Source organism: Ambystoma mexicanum, chromosome 2p, assembly GCF_040938575.1.
Source record: "Ambystoma mexicanum isolate Mex_15411 chromosome 2p, UKY_AmexF1_1, whole genome shotgun sequence".
NCBI lineage: Eukaryota > Metazoa > Chordata > Amphibia > Caudata > Ambystomatidae > Ambystoma > Ambystoma mexicanum.
The window spans coordinates 312,481,288-312,501,059 of NC_090923.1; the positions used below are offsets into that span (position 1 = coordinate 312,481,288).

Sequence of the window (19,772 nt, forward strand, 5' to 3'; positions counted from 1 at the left end):
GGCTTGGATCATGGGATCTGCTGGCTCCCTCCCCGGTGTGGATTTTCATGATATCCAACCTATGTATAATCCAAATCAGGTATGTGTACAGGCCCAGGATTGCTTATGTGCACAACCTCACAAGAACCGTCATCGTTAACCGGAAACACATTTTTTTTCTCTCACCAGTTGACTCAATTGGGACCTCTGTCTGATGTTCATAATTTTGGAAACTGGAAGCAGCATAGCCCTGCTTCAGCAATGTTATTCTCACCTCCAAATCTTGAGATTGACCAAATGATTAAATAAACCAATCAACAGTTTCTTCTGTGAGCAGCAAGGCAATGAGTTAAGTTTGCATGCAGGTCACTTATTGGATGGTAGTGCTACTGGACCCTTGCATTTGTTAAAGTGTGCGTATACACAAATGATGATCAAAATCAGAGTCCCAGCTCCCCTGCAAAGCCTACCACGTCCCCCTCACCACGTGTATGCAGAATGCAACCTCCGTGTAATGGTGATAATAATATAGGACAGATGTGATGTGATGTGATACCAAGACGGTTCCCACCTCAAGAGATGCCTCGGACACTGCAGCTCTCATTCTCTTTCAACCATAACAAGTATGATTATTTGAAACGGTCCATCCTTTAAGCAAATAAATTCCTTGAATTGTGTTTCTGATTTGTATTTTTTATTTTTTTATTCTTGCATTCTACATCTAAAAAGGGGGCAGTGAGAGAAACCATAAAGGCCCTCTCTGAGCCTAAAACAATCACTAAAGGGGGAAAAAGAACTATGGCGTACTTCATCTTTTTGTGAAACGAGTGTGTCAGTGTGTGAGAGAGAAAAAATGCATACCACGATGGAGAACTAGGTGTTAAAAGAAGGTACATCTTACCATTAATTACATTTTATTAGAATGGCTGGCCGTTGTACTCCTACCAAAGCTAAGCCTAGACCAATGTTTCTCCAAGGTCACCGTATTTCAGCAGGGTACTATTTTCTAGCTTCCGTTAGAAATTTCAAGACAATATTTCCAGTGACATCAGGATATGTGAATGTTGACCTATGCTTTTTTGTTTCCACACACATGCAAGAAAACTAGGAAACAAAAAGAGGACCTCCTTAATGGAGTTTCAGTACCAAAGTGCCACCTTTTATTTGAATTGTCAATTATGTTATCTTTTTTCCATCTACATAAATATCTTTTTTTGTAAGTAAATTGGATGTTAGTTACATGTTGGCATAATGTCACTGCTCTGGATGCTCACCAATAGTCCCTTTAGTGCCATTATGCTCCTGCTTATATAGCCACTCCTTCAATGGCCCCTCCACTACCATCACTGCTATGCCTATGGGTGGTGCAGCAATGAACCTGAATGTGTATGCCTCTGGATACTCCTTCAATAGCATCCCTGTGCTGCTATCATGCAACGGCATTATTACTGTGAGTGCTGCTCCAAGGCCACTTCCATCATTCCTCTGTTCTTGGCACTTTGCAATGGCTTCTCCACTGTCTTCATGGCAATACTCTTGGGCACTACTTCTGCTATCGTACATCTCCACCTGGGCACCCCCCCATTGGGTACACCCGATTCTGCTGTTATGCCTCTGTCTGTGGACACCCCAGAAATGGCCCTTCACTGGCATTATGTCTCTGCACTTGGGTGCTGCTTGAATTTCACTTCTACTGCTGTCATGCCCAGTCACTGGACAGTCAACCCATGGCCCTCTACTGCCATCATGACAATACCTTTGCTAGCACAGCTCCGGTACCCCCACCTCTGTACTGCCATCATGTGTGTGCCCATGGGTACTCTGCTAAATGCAGCTTTCTACTTCTGCCCTGTCTCTGCCCTTACACACTCCTCGGTAGGACCATCACAGCCAGTATTTATATTTCCTTGAACTCCCCTCCAGTCGCCCCTCTACTTCCAACATGCACCTGCTTCAGCACTCCTCCAGTACCACACTCCCAATAACTATACTGTCTATGCCCCTTGGTACTCCTCCAATAGCATTACTGATAACCACCCTCTGCCGCCTCACCCTTTGTCTTTGTCAATACCTGTTGGAATAGGTTGTCATTTGGTGATCGATTACTTTGATGCAGTAGAAATGTATCACATACAATGTAAGTTATCTTATAATATGTTGTAACACGAGAACATAATTCCTCTGCATTATTCTTTCCCTTGCCGTGTTGAATGCGTATTCATTTAGCCATGTCGCATGCATTGCTTTCCCATGCAACCTGCTTATTTACTTTTAATTCCTATTCTATTCTTTTTTATCTTTCTTTTCTAGGAAACAGTGGAATATGCCTTCTTAATAGTTTTTACAATTGAAACATTTTTGAAAATAATAGCATATGGCTTATTAATGCATCCCAATGCATATGTCCGAAATGGATGGAATTTGCTGGATTTTGTGATTGTAATTGTAGGGTAAGTCATTTGTGTTTTATTACTGTTCAATTTTTCAGTTTGCCTGCTTAGTAATGCATATGGCTCATTACTCAGAGGAACACATTTGACATTTTTATTTATTTAAATAGTTTTAGAATGTGCCAAGTGGTGGCAGTGCTGCTTCAAAGCGCTTGGAAAAAGCAAAACCGTTCATAATGTATAATACAGAGGAATGACGTATACAAGGAATAGAAAGCATAGGATTAGGTTGCATGCCGAGTAGACTGCTTAGATACAAGCGAAATCAGTTGGGTTACATAGTGTGTCGGTGATGCTTTTACTAAGGCACCATGGGGTACACAAATTCTGGTGGTTGAAGGTGATTCATATTACAACAAACATAAGACAAGTGGATATATGGAAAAGTCAGTAAACCTTTTGTAAGGCCAAGGCAGAAACATTCAAGGCTATCAAGTAATGGCTAAAGGCGGCTGTGGGGCAGACGTGATAGTCGTAATGTTTTTTTATCCCTCGCAGTCAGCTGGACTGCATCTCCTTCCTTCTCCCTCCCCTCCACTCCCCTCCACCTCCCTCCCACCTGCTGACAATCGTGGACGTGGTTGCTGTGGCCTGTATCACCCGAGTGCTACCTGCTGCACTATAAGATGGCCGCCACATTTTCTGCAGTAAGATTGCCGCACATGGGTGCCTGGAGGCCGCACCTGGGTGCCTGGAGGCCCCCCCCCCCCTACAACCCGTTTGGCTGTTGGATCCAACTTACAGCCAATTGAGGGAGCGGGCGCCGCAAAGCCAGCCCCTCCAAAGCCCACTCTAAGGCTGTTGTTTCCTGTCTGGCTGCCTTTTCATCCCTCGTAGTTAGCTGGACTGCACCTCCTTTCCTCTCCCTCACTCTCCCTTCCACCTGCTGACTGTCGTGGACCGTATCACTGCAGTGCTTCCTGCTGCACTATAAGATGGCTCATCAGCACTGTTTAATCTTTGAGCTTCCCCTCCTCTGCCTGCTACAACCGCAGTGCCCCCTCTGCCTCAGCTAACCTGCCTGCGCTGCTGTCAGGAATGGGTGACCACGTTATGGAAGTACCTTCACTGTTCTGTCTCTATATGCATAAATCAACTTTTGAATCGCGATGTGCTCACTGTGGTTTGATTCATGCTGTGCTCTTTTGTGTCTTCTGAATCATAGCTGTCTCATGCTGGTCTCTTGAATCTTGCTGTGATCTTTTGCAACTTCAGAATCATGGCGGCCTCATTTTGGACTCATGAATCTTGCTGCCCTCTTTTTGTGACTTCTGAATCATGGCAGGCTCATGCTGGACTCTTGAATCTTGCTGTGCTCTTTTTGTGACTTCTGAAACATGGTGGCCTCATGCTGGAGTATTGAATCTTGCTGTGCTCTTTTTGTGACTTCTGAATCATGGCGGGCTCATGCTGGACTCTTGAATCATGATGTTCACCCTATCGACCCCTGATTAAGTGTGTGCTCTCAGTGGTCTTCTTAATCATGTTGCGCTCATTCAATTTGTCTGCCTACTCCTGGTTTCACTGTTTTTCATTGCCGTTGCATCTACCCACCATACACCCACTCTCCTGACTCTGTCTGTCACTACCTCTCCCTTCCCTTCACTTTCTCTCCCCCCACCCCTCACCTTTGACAATGCTCTTGCATTCTCTGATATGTAGTCAGGCCTACTGCAATAGTTACTGTTTGTTCCTCACCTTCCTGCCCCTGCCCTTCCTTCCCTCACTTATTGTCAATGCTGTTGCACTATCTGAAATGTTGTTAGGCCTAGTACGATAGCTAACTTGCCTGTGGCTTACTTGCTTAAGTCTCAAGGCCTTGTAAGAATGTTATTCTATTTTCCCCTTGCTCCCTACCATGCCTTGAAGCGCTTTGAAACACTTGTGTATTGGCGCTATACAAATAAACTATCACATCATATCATAGTCAAGTATGGGAGCCATGGGATTGCTCTTTGTTAATGTATGCAGATCTGTTTGAGTTACATCTTCTCTTCATGCAGCAAGATTTTCACATTCCCCTTGAACCATGTGGTAGGCCAGAAGAACGAGACGGACAAAGAGGTGGCTTTTGTAACCAACACTTTATTAAACTTGTAGAAAAAGGCCTATCTGTTCATGTAATAAGGGGGGTTTCTCTGCCTAACAGAAATCTAACTATGGTGCTTGTCGTAAGTGATGTTGTCCAAATCAATCTAGTTTGTCATCTGTCCAAAAACTGACCTACATTGACCCTACCACTAAAGAAAAAGGTCCAGCAACATAAAAAGGGTCTCAGGAGAATGACTCCCTGCTCCTGGGCAGGCTTCATCAGTTTTAGTAACTTATCTTCATACAGTTCATTGGGATAGTCTTAATTTACCCCTGTAGTTCCTTAAGTGGACTCTTCCAGGCTCTCTTAAATGTCCAACGATTCAATGTTCTGTGTTTCACTTTGCCTAGATCTTGCTCTTTTCCTCCCTCGGATTCTGTCAGCGTTTTCCTGTTCCTGGAACGAGTACCAGAAGTCCTGTAGTCCTCTTCATTGTCTTTACTTACTTCACTACCACTGAGACAAGGGCGATGTCTCCCATAGTAGTAGTCTTGATTTCCTTTACCGTTGTTCCAGCTACTGAGACGAGGGAGATGATTCCCGAAGTCTTCTCAACTTGCTTTAAGGTTTTCCCAATTACTGAGATGCCTCCTGTAGTATTCTTGACTTGCTTTAATGTTTTCCCAAATACTGAGAAGTCTTCTTGGTTTGCTGTTGCCTTCTTTATGCCCCTGTCCACTACTGGTTCTACCGCCGCTCCCTTTACCTTTGTCTTGACGGGTTGGCGTCACCGGTTCTTCCTGGGGTTGCGGATTTCCTTTGTGCTGGTAAACTCTTTCAATGTTTCTTTTGCCGGCTTTTGGTGGGAGATGGGTTGACATTGGAAATGCCCTAGACAGACTGAGGATGTTTGAGCTTGTCTCAACCTCACATCATCCTGTAAAGTTTCCAAGTCTTCTTGGATGATATGCACCATATTCACTACCACATCTCTCACACCATAAACGTGTGAGCAAAAACGGGTTTCGAGACTTTCAGAGTACAGCCCCAGCTTGACGGGCCTCTCTTAAGGCTTTGACTAAAAAGGCTGGGCCATTGTCAGCTTGGAGCGAAATTGGTTCGATAATAGCTACTTTGGACAGCAAACCCTTTATTAGCTCTTTAAAATCAACTTTACTCTGAACAATTTACCAAGTGAACCTTGTGCACTAGTTTACCATGACAAACAAGTATTCATACTTGTTGAAGGGTGTCAGTGTAACTATGTGGTCCATATATTTGCATTCAAAAGACACTGTTGCCCCTGTTTGTGTACTCCCTGGCAGCTTGCAGAAATTGTTCATTGTTATCTGAAAACAATTCCCTATGTACTCTTGTACCTCCTTACTAAGCCCTGGTCACCAATATCTATTCTGAAAGATTTGTTTAGTAGCTGAAATCCCGAAGTGGGTTGCGGCTGCACTTGCATCTGCAGTGGAGACTCATTTTATTCTATCCTGCTTTATTGGTAGTGCCCTGTCAACAGGGCCTCCTTTAGACCTAGGTATAGTGATTATCACTGTATGTAAGCTTACAGCGTAGTTGCAAGTAGTGAGGAACTCTTGAGGGTTATGAATATTTGCATCTAGTCATGCTTTTGTGTCCTGAACTATGTATGTGGCTGAGCATACAGTCCTCTGTCATGCAGACTAATCAGCAAGCGCATTGCCTGCACTGTGCCCAGAATCAGTTCTGTGTGCATAACCCAGATGAGAGGTCTAGCCTTCCAGATGTCCCTTATTATTTGCCAAGATTGGCTTGCCTTTAGAATCTCGGAGTTGGCTTGCCACCGTTAAAGGCTAAAGTTATAACCTTGTATTGCATAGTCTTAATCAGACACCATTAGAGCGGGCATATGTGGACCAATTTGTTTTAGTGCAAGGAGTAGGCCTGTATCTCACCAACCTTAGCTGATGTATCCCCTAATTGTTTGGTTTGTGCTGTGGGCTACATTGACACACTCAGCAGAATTCCCATCCATAACCAAGCTGCGCTTCTGCAGTCCACAGCAAAATGGCTGTGCTGGCTCCTTGGAGCACCATTGCATCAGAACTGCATTTTGCAGCAACAGAAGGATGGCTGCACCATCTTGCCAAACACCTATTGGGTGAGTTGGAACAGGGAGCACACCAGGAAGGTGCCAATGTGTGTTCTTGTGTGCACCAAAAGAAGCAAATTGAGGAACATCGCTGTTTTGCTGCTTGCTAAAAAGTTCCCATTAAAAAGGGAATATTTTACATGAAAAAGTATGCTGCCCTGACGCTTTTTTCATCCGTTCATAATCACAATACTGTTATTAGTGAGACCCTGCCAAGCCCATCCATATTCCCATTGTGCTTCAGCAGAAGAGAGCATTATCCCTGAATGACAGGCTGTGTCAGCTACATCTGAGAAATAAAATGAAGCTTTACTTTCAGCCACACAGGAAAACGGTTGACTTTTGAGTTACAAAACATCAAAAATCAATGCTTCAAAGAAACCCCAGCTCAATGTCAATATCAGTGGATCTGTGCCTTAAAAAGATTGCTGCTAAAGAGAAACTGACTGGGGCTGCAGAATAACGTGGGAAATTCAGATGGAACCTTTTGAAAGGAACATGCCAGCAGGCTTCACCACAAGTTTAAATGTACTTTTGCAAATAAGAAAAATACTTGTTTTAAAAGTATATTTTGGATAAGGCCCTGCCCTTGCCTAGCAATGTAAAAGGGTTTGTGCTGGGAAATATATATGGGATGTTTTATTTAACAGGCTTGATTCTGATTCAGAACAAAAATAAAATAAAATAAGAAATAAAGACATGGGCTGCCTTCTGAAACAGGGTTCTGCTTTGGGGGTTGCTAGCAACAGAAGGTGCCACCATAGATTCTAGGACACGAGTACTAATTGCTACCTTGGAAAACTTTGAATGAACCAAAAGCACTGAACAGCCTGGGCTCATCAGACTTTTGTCTCGGCTTAGGCCTCTTACAATAGAGATTGTGGGACACAGAAATGTGAAATAGGAAATCGCACATCCTCGCAACTTTTACTGGGAGCTTCGAAGCAAACTCAAGAGCAAACTCAAGAGCATCCTTGGAACTTTGCCCTTATATGATGAACAATGCTGACCATTTTGGCTCTAAAGACTATTTTATTATTAAACTTTTAAGACTTTTATCTTTGCTACTGGGCTTTGCAGGAATGTAAAAAGTTAACAGTTTAAATGTCATTTTGAGGTTTTTAATTTAAGACGTGGTAGCCTTCACTGGCATATTGGAATGTGAAATGGTAGATAATTTGACAGCCTGAGGTAAGTGTACTTTATGTCACGTAGAAATTCAATACTTGCTTGCCTTATGATAATGTATACCCATGTTTAAAGTTATAGAATTTTAGGTCGAATATTTATCATTGAAAATCGTGAAAGACTATTAGACGTGCGAAACAAAGTCCTACAAATGTGAGGATTGGACTGCTAAAATGCCACAACTGTACAAATGTATAATTTATGCTAAAAATAGATTTCTGGCAAAAAGGACTGTGGGAAGGCTTTGCACATCATAAAGTACAACCCCTTAAACGGAGTCACCTCCTAGAGGAGGCAACCACCATTGGCTGACCTATTGTCTTGGGGGTAGGCCTAGTTCAGTTCTGCCCAACAATAAACCACTTTTATATAAAGGGTGGGAGCTCACAGGGACAGGACATTCTCTTCTGAAATTTCCAGCACCTGGGGATTCAGATATTCCACCTTCACTCTGCAAGATTCCAGACCCCACTGCCAGAAAAAGGATAGTTGACCCAGGCCTTCCTATCCAGGCAGAACCACCCTTCAGCACTAAAACCCCATAACAAAATTGCACTAACTTCAGGGAGAAAGGGGAAAGGTGGCTGAGCCCGCTTTGGGTTTCTCCAGTGCCGCCTGCTTGCCCTGCTTACCTGCTTCATCCAGCTGAGGCATCGCTGTGACCAGACCTTTGCCCAGCTGGCTTTTGCCAAGAGAGCCCGCTATCCGGTGACCAGAACCTTTTGAGTACATGATTTGGTTGGCTGTCCCAAATTCCAAACTCCAGTGCTGATTGTGAATATTTCCCCCTCCCATAACACATAGCATACCCCATCTTGACCCATTTGTCTTTGCCCTATTTTCTAAGTAATCCTATCCATACCCTGGGAACTTGTCTAAACTGTTCTAATTCTCTGTGTACCCTGTCCTTGTTTTTCTAGTGTTATTGCCATTCTTTCATTCACCCCATCTTATAAATCCTTAGCAATATTTTGATGAAATTAATGAATTTTCCCTAAAGAAAATGGGTTCACTGCGTGAAGGGTTGCAACTGCAGCGTAACTTTTATATTAACGGGTGGCGTTCCTCTTTTCTAGACATTAAATCCTGTGTAAGTAAAGCTTTTCTTTTCCATCCAAACTGATTTTCATTTTTAACTCCTTTATTTTCCTAAAATCGAACCTCATTCCACCTTGAACATCTAATTCAATTCTTCAGCTATAGCCATCCTTTTACTTCTTATTGTTCCTGTGATGTGCCTCTATCCCCCAGCCCATAAACCGCATTCCAATCCAGAGTATTTCACCTGTTTTCTGAAAAAAACGTTTTTTACATTTAAAACTGCAAACTAGAAAAAATGCAACTTTTCCATGTGTGATTTGACTGCACTGTGTTTTCAATTTCAACCTGCTTTGTGAACTGTATGCCTTTTGTGATACCTAAACTTATAGTTGCTAGTGATATGCCATCCCTGAGACTGTGATAAAACATATGTACATCATTATTTAATTACACATATAATTAATTATTTGTTAAAATCTGAGTGTCCTTTTAGGCCCTTGCCATCAGATTATGATTCTGTTTGCTGCCACATATCACTGACTTCCTGCTGCTTCTTTCTATCCACTCAGAATTAGAATATTTGTGGGTTGAGGGAACATTGCAGGGGGAAATCGTAACTCTGGTGCTATCTATCCTAATTGAAAAAGTGCTCCTATTCATTTGTGCTTTGGATATGTTCTTGTAGAAGGTTACCCAAGTGTATTTCAGTGGTTTTCATTGTATTTATCACCCCACTGGTGATTGCTGCCCAATATAAAAATGGTGTGGTTTTCTTTGAAATTAAAATAAATAAATATTGTGTTACCACCCAACGCCTGGTTCATGGTCCATTGTGAACCGGGGTATTTGTAAAAGGCGGTGTGAGACGGGTCGGGTATCGGCTCAATTTGAATTTGTTGACTTTAAAGAAAAGGCATTCTAATTGCGCGCTACATCTAAGGCTGAGGCAAAGGTCCTGGTCCGGTGTGTGACGCCCAGCTAGAATCCTTAACAGTGTATCCTGGTGTTCAATCTCATTGTCATGAGTGAATCGCTACTTTACAACAGAACAGGAAGAATGTGTCCCAATAGCTGGAACCTCCTTTTCTTTTTAGAATAGTATGTTTGCAAACATCCAAAGCAGGATGTCTGGTACTACTGCGTGTGCTGGTGATCGTAGAGCACATTCCAGTGCAAACATTTGTTTGTAGCTATTCTGGTTTGTAATGGTGTGTTATGCCTGGTGCTGTCTGTGTTACTTCTGCACTATAATTTGTACATCAACCATAATCTTTTCTTCTAGAGCAAGATGTAGCTCAGACCGTATAGACATGTGATTGGTAGGCTATGAGATTTCCATGATTACATATGTATGAGTTATTGGGCTAGGAAAATAGTGTCATTTATAAATCCTTGTTTGTGTTCCTGTCCTGAAGAGAACTACTTTGAGTCTCCTGTTGGTAGACTTGGTGTAGGATGCATGTGTGCTCGCACCCTCTCTCCCCTGAGTCTGTTGGACGCAAGTCATGCTTAAACTAGTCATATAGTGGTTTCCCTAATGCTGCATGGTCTGCCACCTATGATTGCCCAAAGTTGAATACGCCAAGTATGGCATGCAATTGCTTAAGTGCGCATGGGCTTTGCAAGTGTATACATTCCTCTATGAATTGTGGAGCAAGTCCCCTTCCTCTTTATGAAAGCCCCAGAATTATGATTTCTCTATGGACTATGTGAGAAACCTGAAGGTGTCTCACCCGCTAGTCCCGGGGATCTGTCATCCAGGTGGCCAGGACACAACCATTGCTATTGGATCCAGTTCCTGGGGTTGGATGAGATGCGGGAGGATCACCTGGATGGGGGGTCTTCGGGGAGTGAAAATGGGACACTGAAGGATGGGACGCGGTACCCTGTTCCTTATGACACCTTTTCCCCACCCTACCCCGTAGAATATTTAGAAACTGTGCCCACAAACCTCTTTTCCTACACAAACAATTTCTCACACCGCGAAAGACAACAGACTAACACCAGAGCCATTTACTTGACATGTCCCAACACCAGGGTCAGGCAGAGTCAGGCAATTGCCGATAACTACATACTCCTGATGGCCCTTTCCCTTCCCCGCAGGAATAAAGGGCAGAGCACGAGATCACACTTTTGAGCAAGGCTGAATGCACGAGGAAGCAGCTTTTCCGGGACGGCAGTTGAAATGGAGGAGAAAGGCGGGGGAAACCGAAAGGACAACAAGGAGGGAGTTGCCCTTGCCCTTTTCAACCCAGACCTGCGAAGCCTTCGATAATAGAAACGTAGGACTGGCGATTGGTGTGGCAGATGGTACATGTGGCCCTCCCTCCCTGTCAGCCAGGGTGGGGAAAAGAGCTTGCTGCTGTGTTACCGTCCTTGACTCCAGCAGAAGAAAAGCCAACAAGTTCACCACAGCCGGTGAGTTGGACGAAACTGATAGTGCACCGAACTGTGTTATGGTTGAGTTTGCAGTGACAACATTTTGCATAAAGAAAGAAGATAAGACAAAGACAAATGACAAAGGTCATAGACAAAGGTCTTTTTTATTTTAACAAATGAGGTATCAGGGTTAGAGTGGTCCGGCGCCACGTGGGGACTCATTCGAAAGACTCTAATGAATGCCCCACTCCTGAACAAGGAGAATATATTGAACTGAGAAAACTACAAGAACCAAGGGGCCCTATGGGAGGCTGGCGTGAGATGTCAAGGTGGTCATACAAGGGTCAAGCCAAACCCCTTGTACAGTCGACAAATGTGCACCCGACTGAGGGATGTCCACAGTGAGTTGTTGGTCTGAGCCCGATTGAGGGAGGCCGGTGTTGTTAAAGGGATCAGAGACCGGCTGAGGGGGATCCTTCAGTGAAGAGTAACCGCCCGATGTGAAGATTAATAGAATGAACTTTTGTTTTGTGCGGTAAGGACTGGCAATAGTTCTTTTTTTTTTTTTGTAAAGGCTATTTGTTAGGCTGAATTATATGCAGTACCCTTTGGGAACACTACACACAATTAAGACTACAAGTGACAGTACAATTTCATCTTTGGTACAAGCCTGTACTACACAGTTATAGTAGTAGCAGTAGCGGAGCTCAAGAGTAAGTGAGCAGTACAAATAGTTAAACAAAGGACAGCAATTACTATGATTCAGGCAAACACTGACTCGAGGTTTCTAAGTAAAAGAATATATATTTATTTACTGAACAGTTGTATAACATTTCACTATTCTAAGCAAGTTAAAAATCACAATCATGAATACACCACACCACTTCCTTAAATTCCAGACAAGTTAAGCTCACAAAATGAAGTGGGAGCAAAATGGCACTCCAGCAATTTATAGGGAGAGAAAACAAAGTTATTAGAAATTAGGCAACACCAACAGGTAAGTACTCAGGGCAATTGAACAAGAGAGAGTACAGTGAGGAGATCAGCTAGAAAGGGCTTGGTGCCAAAGTCATGGGGTCAAAAGTCTTTTGCTCAAGATCACACAGTTCAGGGTAGTTTGCAGTAAAGTTTGTGGCACAGATTCCGGACGAGGTTGGTTGGTAGAAAAGTTAGTTCAAAGAGAAGAGAAGGACAAGCCCTCGGATTGGAGAAAAATTTCAAACACTTTCACTGCAGCTGACCGAAACGGACAACCGGATTTGCAGAGTACCTTAAAACGGAGAGGGAGCTGTAGCTGAGGCGGACGTTCCTGGTGGTTGCTGCAAGCTCACGGTTCCTGAAGCGACTGTCGGACTGACACGAAGTAGGAAGACTGGAGGGTCCCGCGCCACCCAGGGAAGAAACCAGCAGCAGAGCAAAACAACAAATAAAAGGTGCGCTCCTTAAAACCCAAGCAGGGTCCGACATTCCTGGCTATCCGGCCCACTGTAGCTCTGTACAGAGGAGGGGTCCTGGCTTGTAGTTTGGGCAAACTGGTTGGTCCCACCAGCTCAAGGGAAGACATTTCCTGGAGGATCTTCTCTGTCGTCTGATTGTGGCGATTCGGACCTGCAGCAGGGCTTCACCGGGCGGTCCAGTCGTTGTAGGGGTCCTCTTCTTCCAGTTCCTCGTGGGTTCTTTCATTCCAGCGGCGATTCTGTCTTTTCAGTCCCAGATACCTGCTTTTGTATGCAGTTATCCCCCATTCATACAGCCTGACTGTCAATCACACAGCAGGGTGGCTGGCCTGGCAAGGCCAGTCCCCTTAGCCAATTAGACAAGAGTGTGACTTGGGTTACCAATGGAACTCATGGCAGTGGTCCGAAGATCCCTCCCTCACATCCTGCCTACCTAGACTATCAGGTGCCTTAAAGAGGGCTTCTGTGCAGAAGCCTGCGAAAAGACAGCGAACAAAGGAGTCATCCCCGGTTTGGCGCGCAGAGAGAAACACGAGAAAGACTTTAACAAAAAGAAATGGCGAATAAACCCAGCCGGAACCAAAATAAAATGTATTTGGTCAAGCGGGTTTATGTTCGAGGCTAATATAATAGCCTGAAACACTACCATGTTTATATAAGATAATTGCGGTACAAAAGTTAGAGTAGATACCACTGCCACCAGCCAAGTCTTAATGTTAAGGGAGCGAAACAAGGCTCCAAGAGGCACAGACAAAGAGGGATACGAGTTCACCCTTTCCAATACTCCATGTAAGATTGGGTGTACTGGGTATGTGGTTTAAGGTGACTATATAAAGTTAATGGCAACTTATCCTGTTTCTGGGGGACAGTAGTCAACGCCCGAAAAATTGAGTCAGTGGGACGTCTCAAAGACAACCCTGTTCTGCTACACAAGGTCTCCCTTTCTTCTTTAGCAGGTGGCATTCTGGAAGCCCTTGTCCTTCACCTTCTGCCTCTAGCTGAGAAGGGATGCTAGGTTCCCGTCTGGTACCAGTGGTACTAGTAGGTGGAGCTCTAATAGAGTATTTATCATCATCTTAATCCCTTACTTCGCCTTTCCCTGGGTTTATTACCCAGATGATCCCTGCCTAAGGACCTGTAAGTAGCTGTGACCAAAATTGCCTTTCTTGGTCACTGGGCAATGCTGGTAGTCTGACAACTACTAGTCATACTGACATCGCCTCTTACAAGGGGCATAAGTACTCCTTCTTCCCTGGAACATTTGCCCCCAGCTATTGTCAGCTCTGAACCCATTGCTGTTTCTTCTCTCTGGGAGTCTGCCTCATTCAGAATGCAGGTTAGTGCTGTAACTGAAGGTTTCCCAATTGAATCAAGGTGCATCCAACTATACACTGAAACCCAACTATCACAGTAATCCATTGTTGGATTGAGGGTAAGCTGCCTCTAGCTGTCTCTGACGTCCTTGCGCCTTGTCTTGCGCCTTGTGGGGCCAATGGCCAGTAAGGCTTGCAGGGTCTGGAATGGAAGTGTTCCTACCTCCCCTACTACTGCTGCTCTGGGTGCTGCTAGAACACTTCCCAAGACGCTATATTCAACAGCTTGAATGCATACAGTGTCAACATGACTCATCAGAACGTCATAGTGCTCCCTGGTATATGGGCCATTTGCGCCCCTATCCAGGTGGAACCTAAGGATGTGTGCTAAGGTTATCCCTGCCATAGCAAAAGGAAGGACCACTTTGGAAGCCCTTGTTTCTTGCTCTTGTTGGTGGGTATGTCAAGCCCCCTTGAAACCAGTTCTAGCGGTCTATCTGCTGGAAGGCTACTTCAGGATACCCATAGGGTTTGTATTGTATTTGATCTAGATCTCTCCTACTGTGTAGGGTCTCAAATGTCTCCTGGCTTGGTACAAGGTGTCTATATATATTGTGAACAGGGTTTCTGTTAATTAGCCAGCAGAGAGTCACCAGTTCATGAAACAAATAATGGCTTTTATTCAGCAGTTTGATTTCCACAAATGTTCACCACAACCAAAATATCTGTATCGGAGAGTAAATTCAAGGCTTGTGTCCAGTTTAATAAGAGCCTCTGCGAGCAGGCAGTCTTGGTTAATGTGAACTAGCCATAACTCGCAACTTAAGTCAATTCCCTGCTTTTGAAAGTCCGGTTGGACGGTTCTCCTCTGCCCACTGTGCTTTCACAGTTCTTGCCGAAGGCTCAGGCACTTCACTGGAGTTTAAACGCTGCTCCTCCGGTGGTGCTTCTCCCATGCCAGTGAAAACCATTCACTACCCCGGTCTGCTTCAGGGAAAATGCTGCGGTCGCCTTGGTTTCTCTCGGGCGTAAGGATTCTTCTCAGGACGGTTTTTCTTTATCCTAATATGCCCATTTCCAACCGGCAGCATCCTCCGCCCAGACATCTCTCTCTTCGCTGTTCCGCTCCTGAATCCATAAAAAAGACAACCTCTGCAGTTACCTGTGCGTTATTAAATGCTGCTCTACCCTGCCCCTTCCCAGGCATAGTCAATTCTCTCCAACACGACGCAATCAACCCCTCCCTTCTCCCGCGCTCCACTTTTGACTTTTCTTCCTTTGGTCGACCATGGGATATTCCGTACCCCCTCACTGCCCCTTGTGTCTGATGATAAGGTTTCAGTCGGTTGCAACGGTTTTTGTCATTCTTGGCTTTAGGGCTTTTCAGCTGGTGGACTGGGCGCTGCGATCCCGGGAGATGCATTATGGGCGCGGTAGTTCTTGGGCTTGGACACGGAATACAGTTAACTTCTGTCTACCCGGCATGTTTTCTTAGCCGTGTCGTGTTTTCCTCCGTTCCCAGAGCTCTGCACTCAGTACCTATTGTCTGAGTCTCTGTTTCTTTTGGGTTTCTGGTGTTTTCTCGTGTTCCAAAGTCGTTTTCCCTGGGGCTCAGCTTCAGTTTCCTCTGACAATCCTCCAGGCACTACCACTCTGAAGTTGGTGTTGATGCTCCTAACACCTCTTTTAACTACCTGGCTACTGCATGGCGGCAGTTACAGGTATAGGGACTTCATAATGTGGTTTAGCCATTCTAATACCTTTTAGCTAGAAAACTGTCAAGAGTATTTATTGAACCCCCTGCTCTTCACTCAAGTGTATTTTATTCTTTGTATCGCCAGGCATGAAGCAACTCCTGTGGCTCTTCTTCAGTAGCCGGGAGAATAGTGTCAAGGTGTAAGAAAGGTGAGCAGTGTCCTGCCTCAGTCGCCAACGTAATGTGATTTTTATCACTCCAACCTCAGAGCCTTGCTCCCACCCACAGGGGAGTGTCCATCACCACTCCAGCAGGGGCTGTGATAGGTGTAAGGGTGGGGAAAAGCATGTACCCGTCACTGCAACAATAATGAGCAGCCAACAACCCTTGGTATGGTATTGGAAGGAGTGAGTTATTAAACCGTTTTCATTGCACTGTGTGGAAGGCCTGGTCTGTGACTCAGATCATAGCTAATATGGGCAGACATTGAAAATACATGGCAGCTTGATGTGCTTTGTACTTTGAAGAAAACTGCACTGCAAATGGGCGTGTGTGGCTGGCTGACATACCCTGGAGCAGACATTGGGGATTCTTCGGGGTGGGGAGAAGAGTTGGTATACTCCTGCATACTCGGACCTACTGTGCTCTCTCCCCACCTGTTGCCTCACCCTGGCATGGTGCAGTTTATTGCAGTGCAAATGTTCCAGAAACCATGCATTCCAGGGTTGAGGACTGGTCCTTCTTCGACCACATTGATGTTTTGCTGATTTCAGGCAACCGTCTCATGTGTGAAGGTGCTGAAATCCAGGCAAAGAGGCGGGTGACCAAATGTCATGTAGCCAGTAATGTCCGGAGGGTCCTAACAGGTAAATATGCAAATTTTGACGCAGATTGGTGAAACGGTGTGGAATTGTATAAGGAACAACGCTTTGCCAAGCCACAAACCTACAAACACATTTTGACTTTTGCTGAAATCAGGGGAACGGGGTGTCCAAATGTCATGTAGCCAGTATTGTCTGTAGGCTCCAAAATATGGTGCAACAGTGTGGAATTTTATAAGGAACAATGCTTCGCCAAGCCACAAACCCGGCCACAAACCCACAAATGTTCACTTTTATAAATATAGATAGATATGCCTGAAATAGAAACCATCAGTACAACACATTTAGATTAGAACTACTCTTAGAATAAGAGTTGTATGTGAATTCATGTATCTTATTCTCTGATGGCAAAACTTGTCAGTGGTCTTAAGAGAAAATTAAGTCAAATGTAGATTGTACATTTCTGGCGAGAATATTGAAATGTTTTTCCTAGAAATGGAATGCCGACAAGCAGTGATCATTTGTATGTTCACATTGTCAAAGTAATTAGACTTGCATTCTCATTTTGGATGACGGTAAAACAAAAGGCAATTTCTTCATTTTTTGCAAGACAAACAGATAGCGCCCTATCCATTAACCCATTCCCTCATAACTGAACCGACCCGCCCACCGACATTTCACAATATAATCCTAGTTTACCATTGCTGTTTAAAAGTGCTTCCGGTCTCGCCCCGTCACGCATTGGGTGTAGAGTCTCCACCCTCATGAGGATGTCCGGTCTCCATGAACAGCTTATTGGCCGATTCGGCCTGTACCGTTGTGATCCAATAACCTACGTTCAACAGTTACCTTAGATGGTAAAAGGACCAATTGTCAGCAGTTTTGGCACACGTGCACCGTCCAATCCATGGAGAATATTGATTGCCCACAGCAAACCGAGGAAAGGTTTAACCTACAAAAGTCTGCTAAGGAAAATAAAACTAAAAAGAACTAAGGACAGGGGACACCTGCTGATAAAAGAGGTGCAAGAAAGCTGAAGAATCCATCTGGAGGACCCGCCTGAAAAAGAAAAGCTCTGCCCCCTCTCCGGTTCTGTCTTGTTCAGTTTATATATTTATTTACTAATCAGGGGACTGCACGCTACCACAGTCCTCCCTTTTGTGCTCCTAGTGCAACAGTACAATATTTTATTCAAGCAGTTAAGATTCTTGGATTTTTGTCCGTCAAAATGTTTGGGAACCGGGCGAATGTTGACTGGTCTTTACTACTCCACTATATAATACGATCTAAATGCACACATTTATCTAGTTTTGGTTCGTATTAAATGCTTCAGCTCCTGCTGTAACTCACAGGAGTCTTCATCAACATTTTGAAGTACAAAGAACGGATACAAATCATCTTTACGGTTATATCTGACAGGTCTGTAGGGTGCAATGTTGACAACTATTTTTCCTTCTTACAAAATGTACGACAGCACATAATGGTATCTGCCAGAAAAACAAAGAACAGTATTACACATGAAGGCGTGGCGGGATATGGTTGTTTCAACAGACAGTGAGGACACTAATTCAACACACACCCTTCCTCTGAAACAACAACATACCACTTAATGTAATTCTGGCTGCTCTTCCATCCCAACACATGCTGTTCCCCACCAGTAACACCGGTCTTAACAAACTTACTAAGACATTGCAGCTGGGGTGGTGGGGTTGTAAAGACCATAATTTCCAAGCTGAACCTATTTCTAACCACATGTCAGAGGTTACACCTGGCTCAGATGTCAGGTAATGGACTGGAGTCTCAGAAGGTTGCACATTCTACATGGCTTTGCCTTGCTAGTAGCGTCCAATATTACTTGCACCGGCCCCTTGGTCTTGAATCTGCATTCTCATCTTCCACAGCTCCATCCGCTGTACCGCCGGAAGTCTCTCCATGGTTATAGATTCTCGGACAGCAATTATGTCATATATAGTCACAGATGTGGAGGAGCTCAGAGTCAGGTAATCTTTCACTTCGTCACAAGTGACATCTCATTGGAGCATTCTTCCAGGTGAGACCCCTCCGTTCATAACTGTATCAACTCATCTCAGGTAAGCGAACTTACAGTTCCAATAATGTGCAGCTCACCAATATTGGCATCTGTGTTGGTGAGCTCTTCCCCAGAGATGAGCCCTGTTTGTTCTAACGGGCCTACATGGCCACCTACCTCTTGGCCGCATATATACCCCAAGCTGCAAGGACAGTATTAGCATAATCCCAGACACGATCTGCTAATTCCCTTTTCCTTCTGCTGCAAACATATATCTGTAATCTCTGCATAATTGGGAAACTGAATGTTGATGTGAAATGCAGACCAAGAGATTGTGAAAATCATCGTAGCAAGGGAAGCAATGCGGATAATCTATTTTACAGTCTTGGGCCGCTTGTAATCGATCATGGTGCAGGTTCGAAGGTTGTCACTCGCAGTGCTGTTCCACCGGAGAAGAAACATGAGTTAATTGCATGGGCTAAACATTGTATGGAGAAGGATGATCAGGCTAGTGTTTTTTCCACACTTTCTAATACGGATAATTTTCCTGAGAAAAATGTTTTTATTGAAGGTTTGGGGATACAGTTATGTATAATGTGGGGAAGATTAAATAATGCGGATGTTCCGCAAGAGTTAAGGGATCTAAATACTTTAGCACTTTCTAGAGATACTGAGGAGAAGGTAAATGAGCATGTCGAAAGGTTATTTGAATATAGAAGGGAGTTAGAAAGGATACGGAATGAGGATGATGAAGAGGAAAGTATGTATGTACAGAAACGGTACCTTCCGTGTCGTAAACCGATATCGGAGGAAATGCGAATTTGTAAGAGAGATGCGATTAGATGGATTTCAGACATATCGATAACTCCAGTTGAGGTATATGACATATATAGTCAATATACGTTGGAAATACAGAGAAGAGTGAATCAGGTAATGGTAGAGTACCTGCAAGATGAATGTGTAAAGAGGAAGATTAGTTGTCCCACAGAGTTATTGAATATTTATAAGAGAGTTTTATCATTTGACACTTCTTCGACTGCTTTAGCGCTCGATTTGGCTCTGTTGCTTAGTAAGCGTTCGGAGTTGCCTACATCTCAGTTGTCTATGAGAGAGGTTCCTCTGACATTTGTCCCGAAGGTTGCGGTTGTGGCCGATGCCGTACGAGGTATAGCCGCTGTGGACATTCCCGCACATTAAGTATCACAGTTTGTTCATGTCCCGTTTTCACGACAGGAAGTGAACACCATTAG

At 44.2% G+C, this 19,772-nt stretch overlaps 1 protein-coding gene across 5 annotated transcripts in view; it reads left to right on the forward strand.

Annotated features, from left to right (window-relative positions):
* The window catches only part of CACNA1D (calcium voltage-gated channel subunit alpha1 D), a 2,225,258-nt gene that overhangs the window by 664,981 nt on the left and 1,540,505 nt on the right, over nucleotides 1–19,772 (forward strand). For all 5 annotated transcript variants that reach the window (XM_069643624.1, XM_069643621.1, XM_069643623.1 and 2 more), the window contains exon 4: nucleotides 2,290–2,429. In XM_069643624.1, coding sequence (XP_069499725.1) covers nucleotides 2,290–2,429 — 140 coding nt within the window. The remainder of the gene's footprint in view (nucleotides 1–2,289; nucleotides 2,430–19,772) is intronic.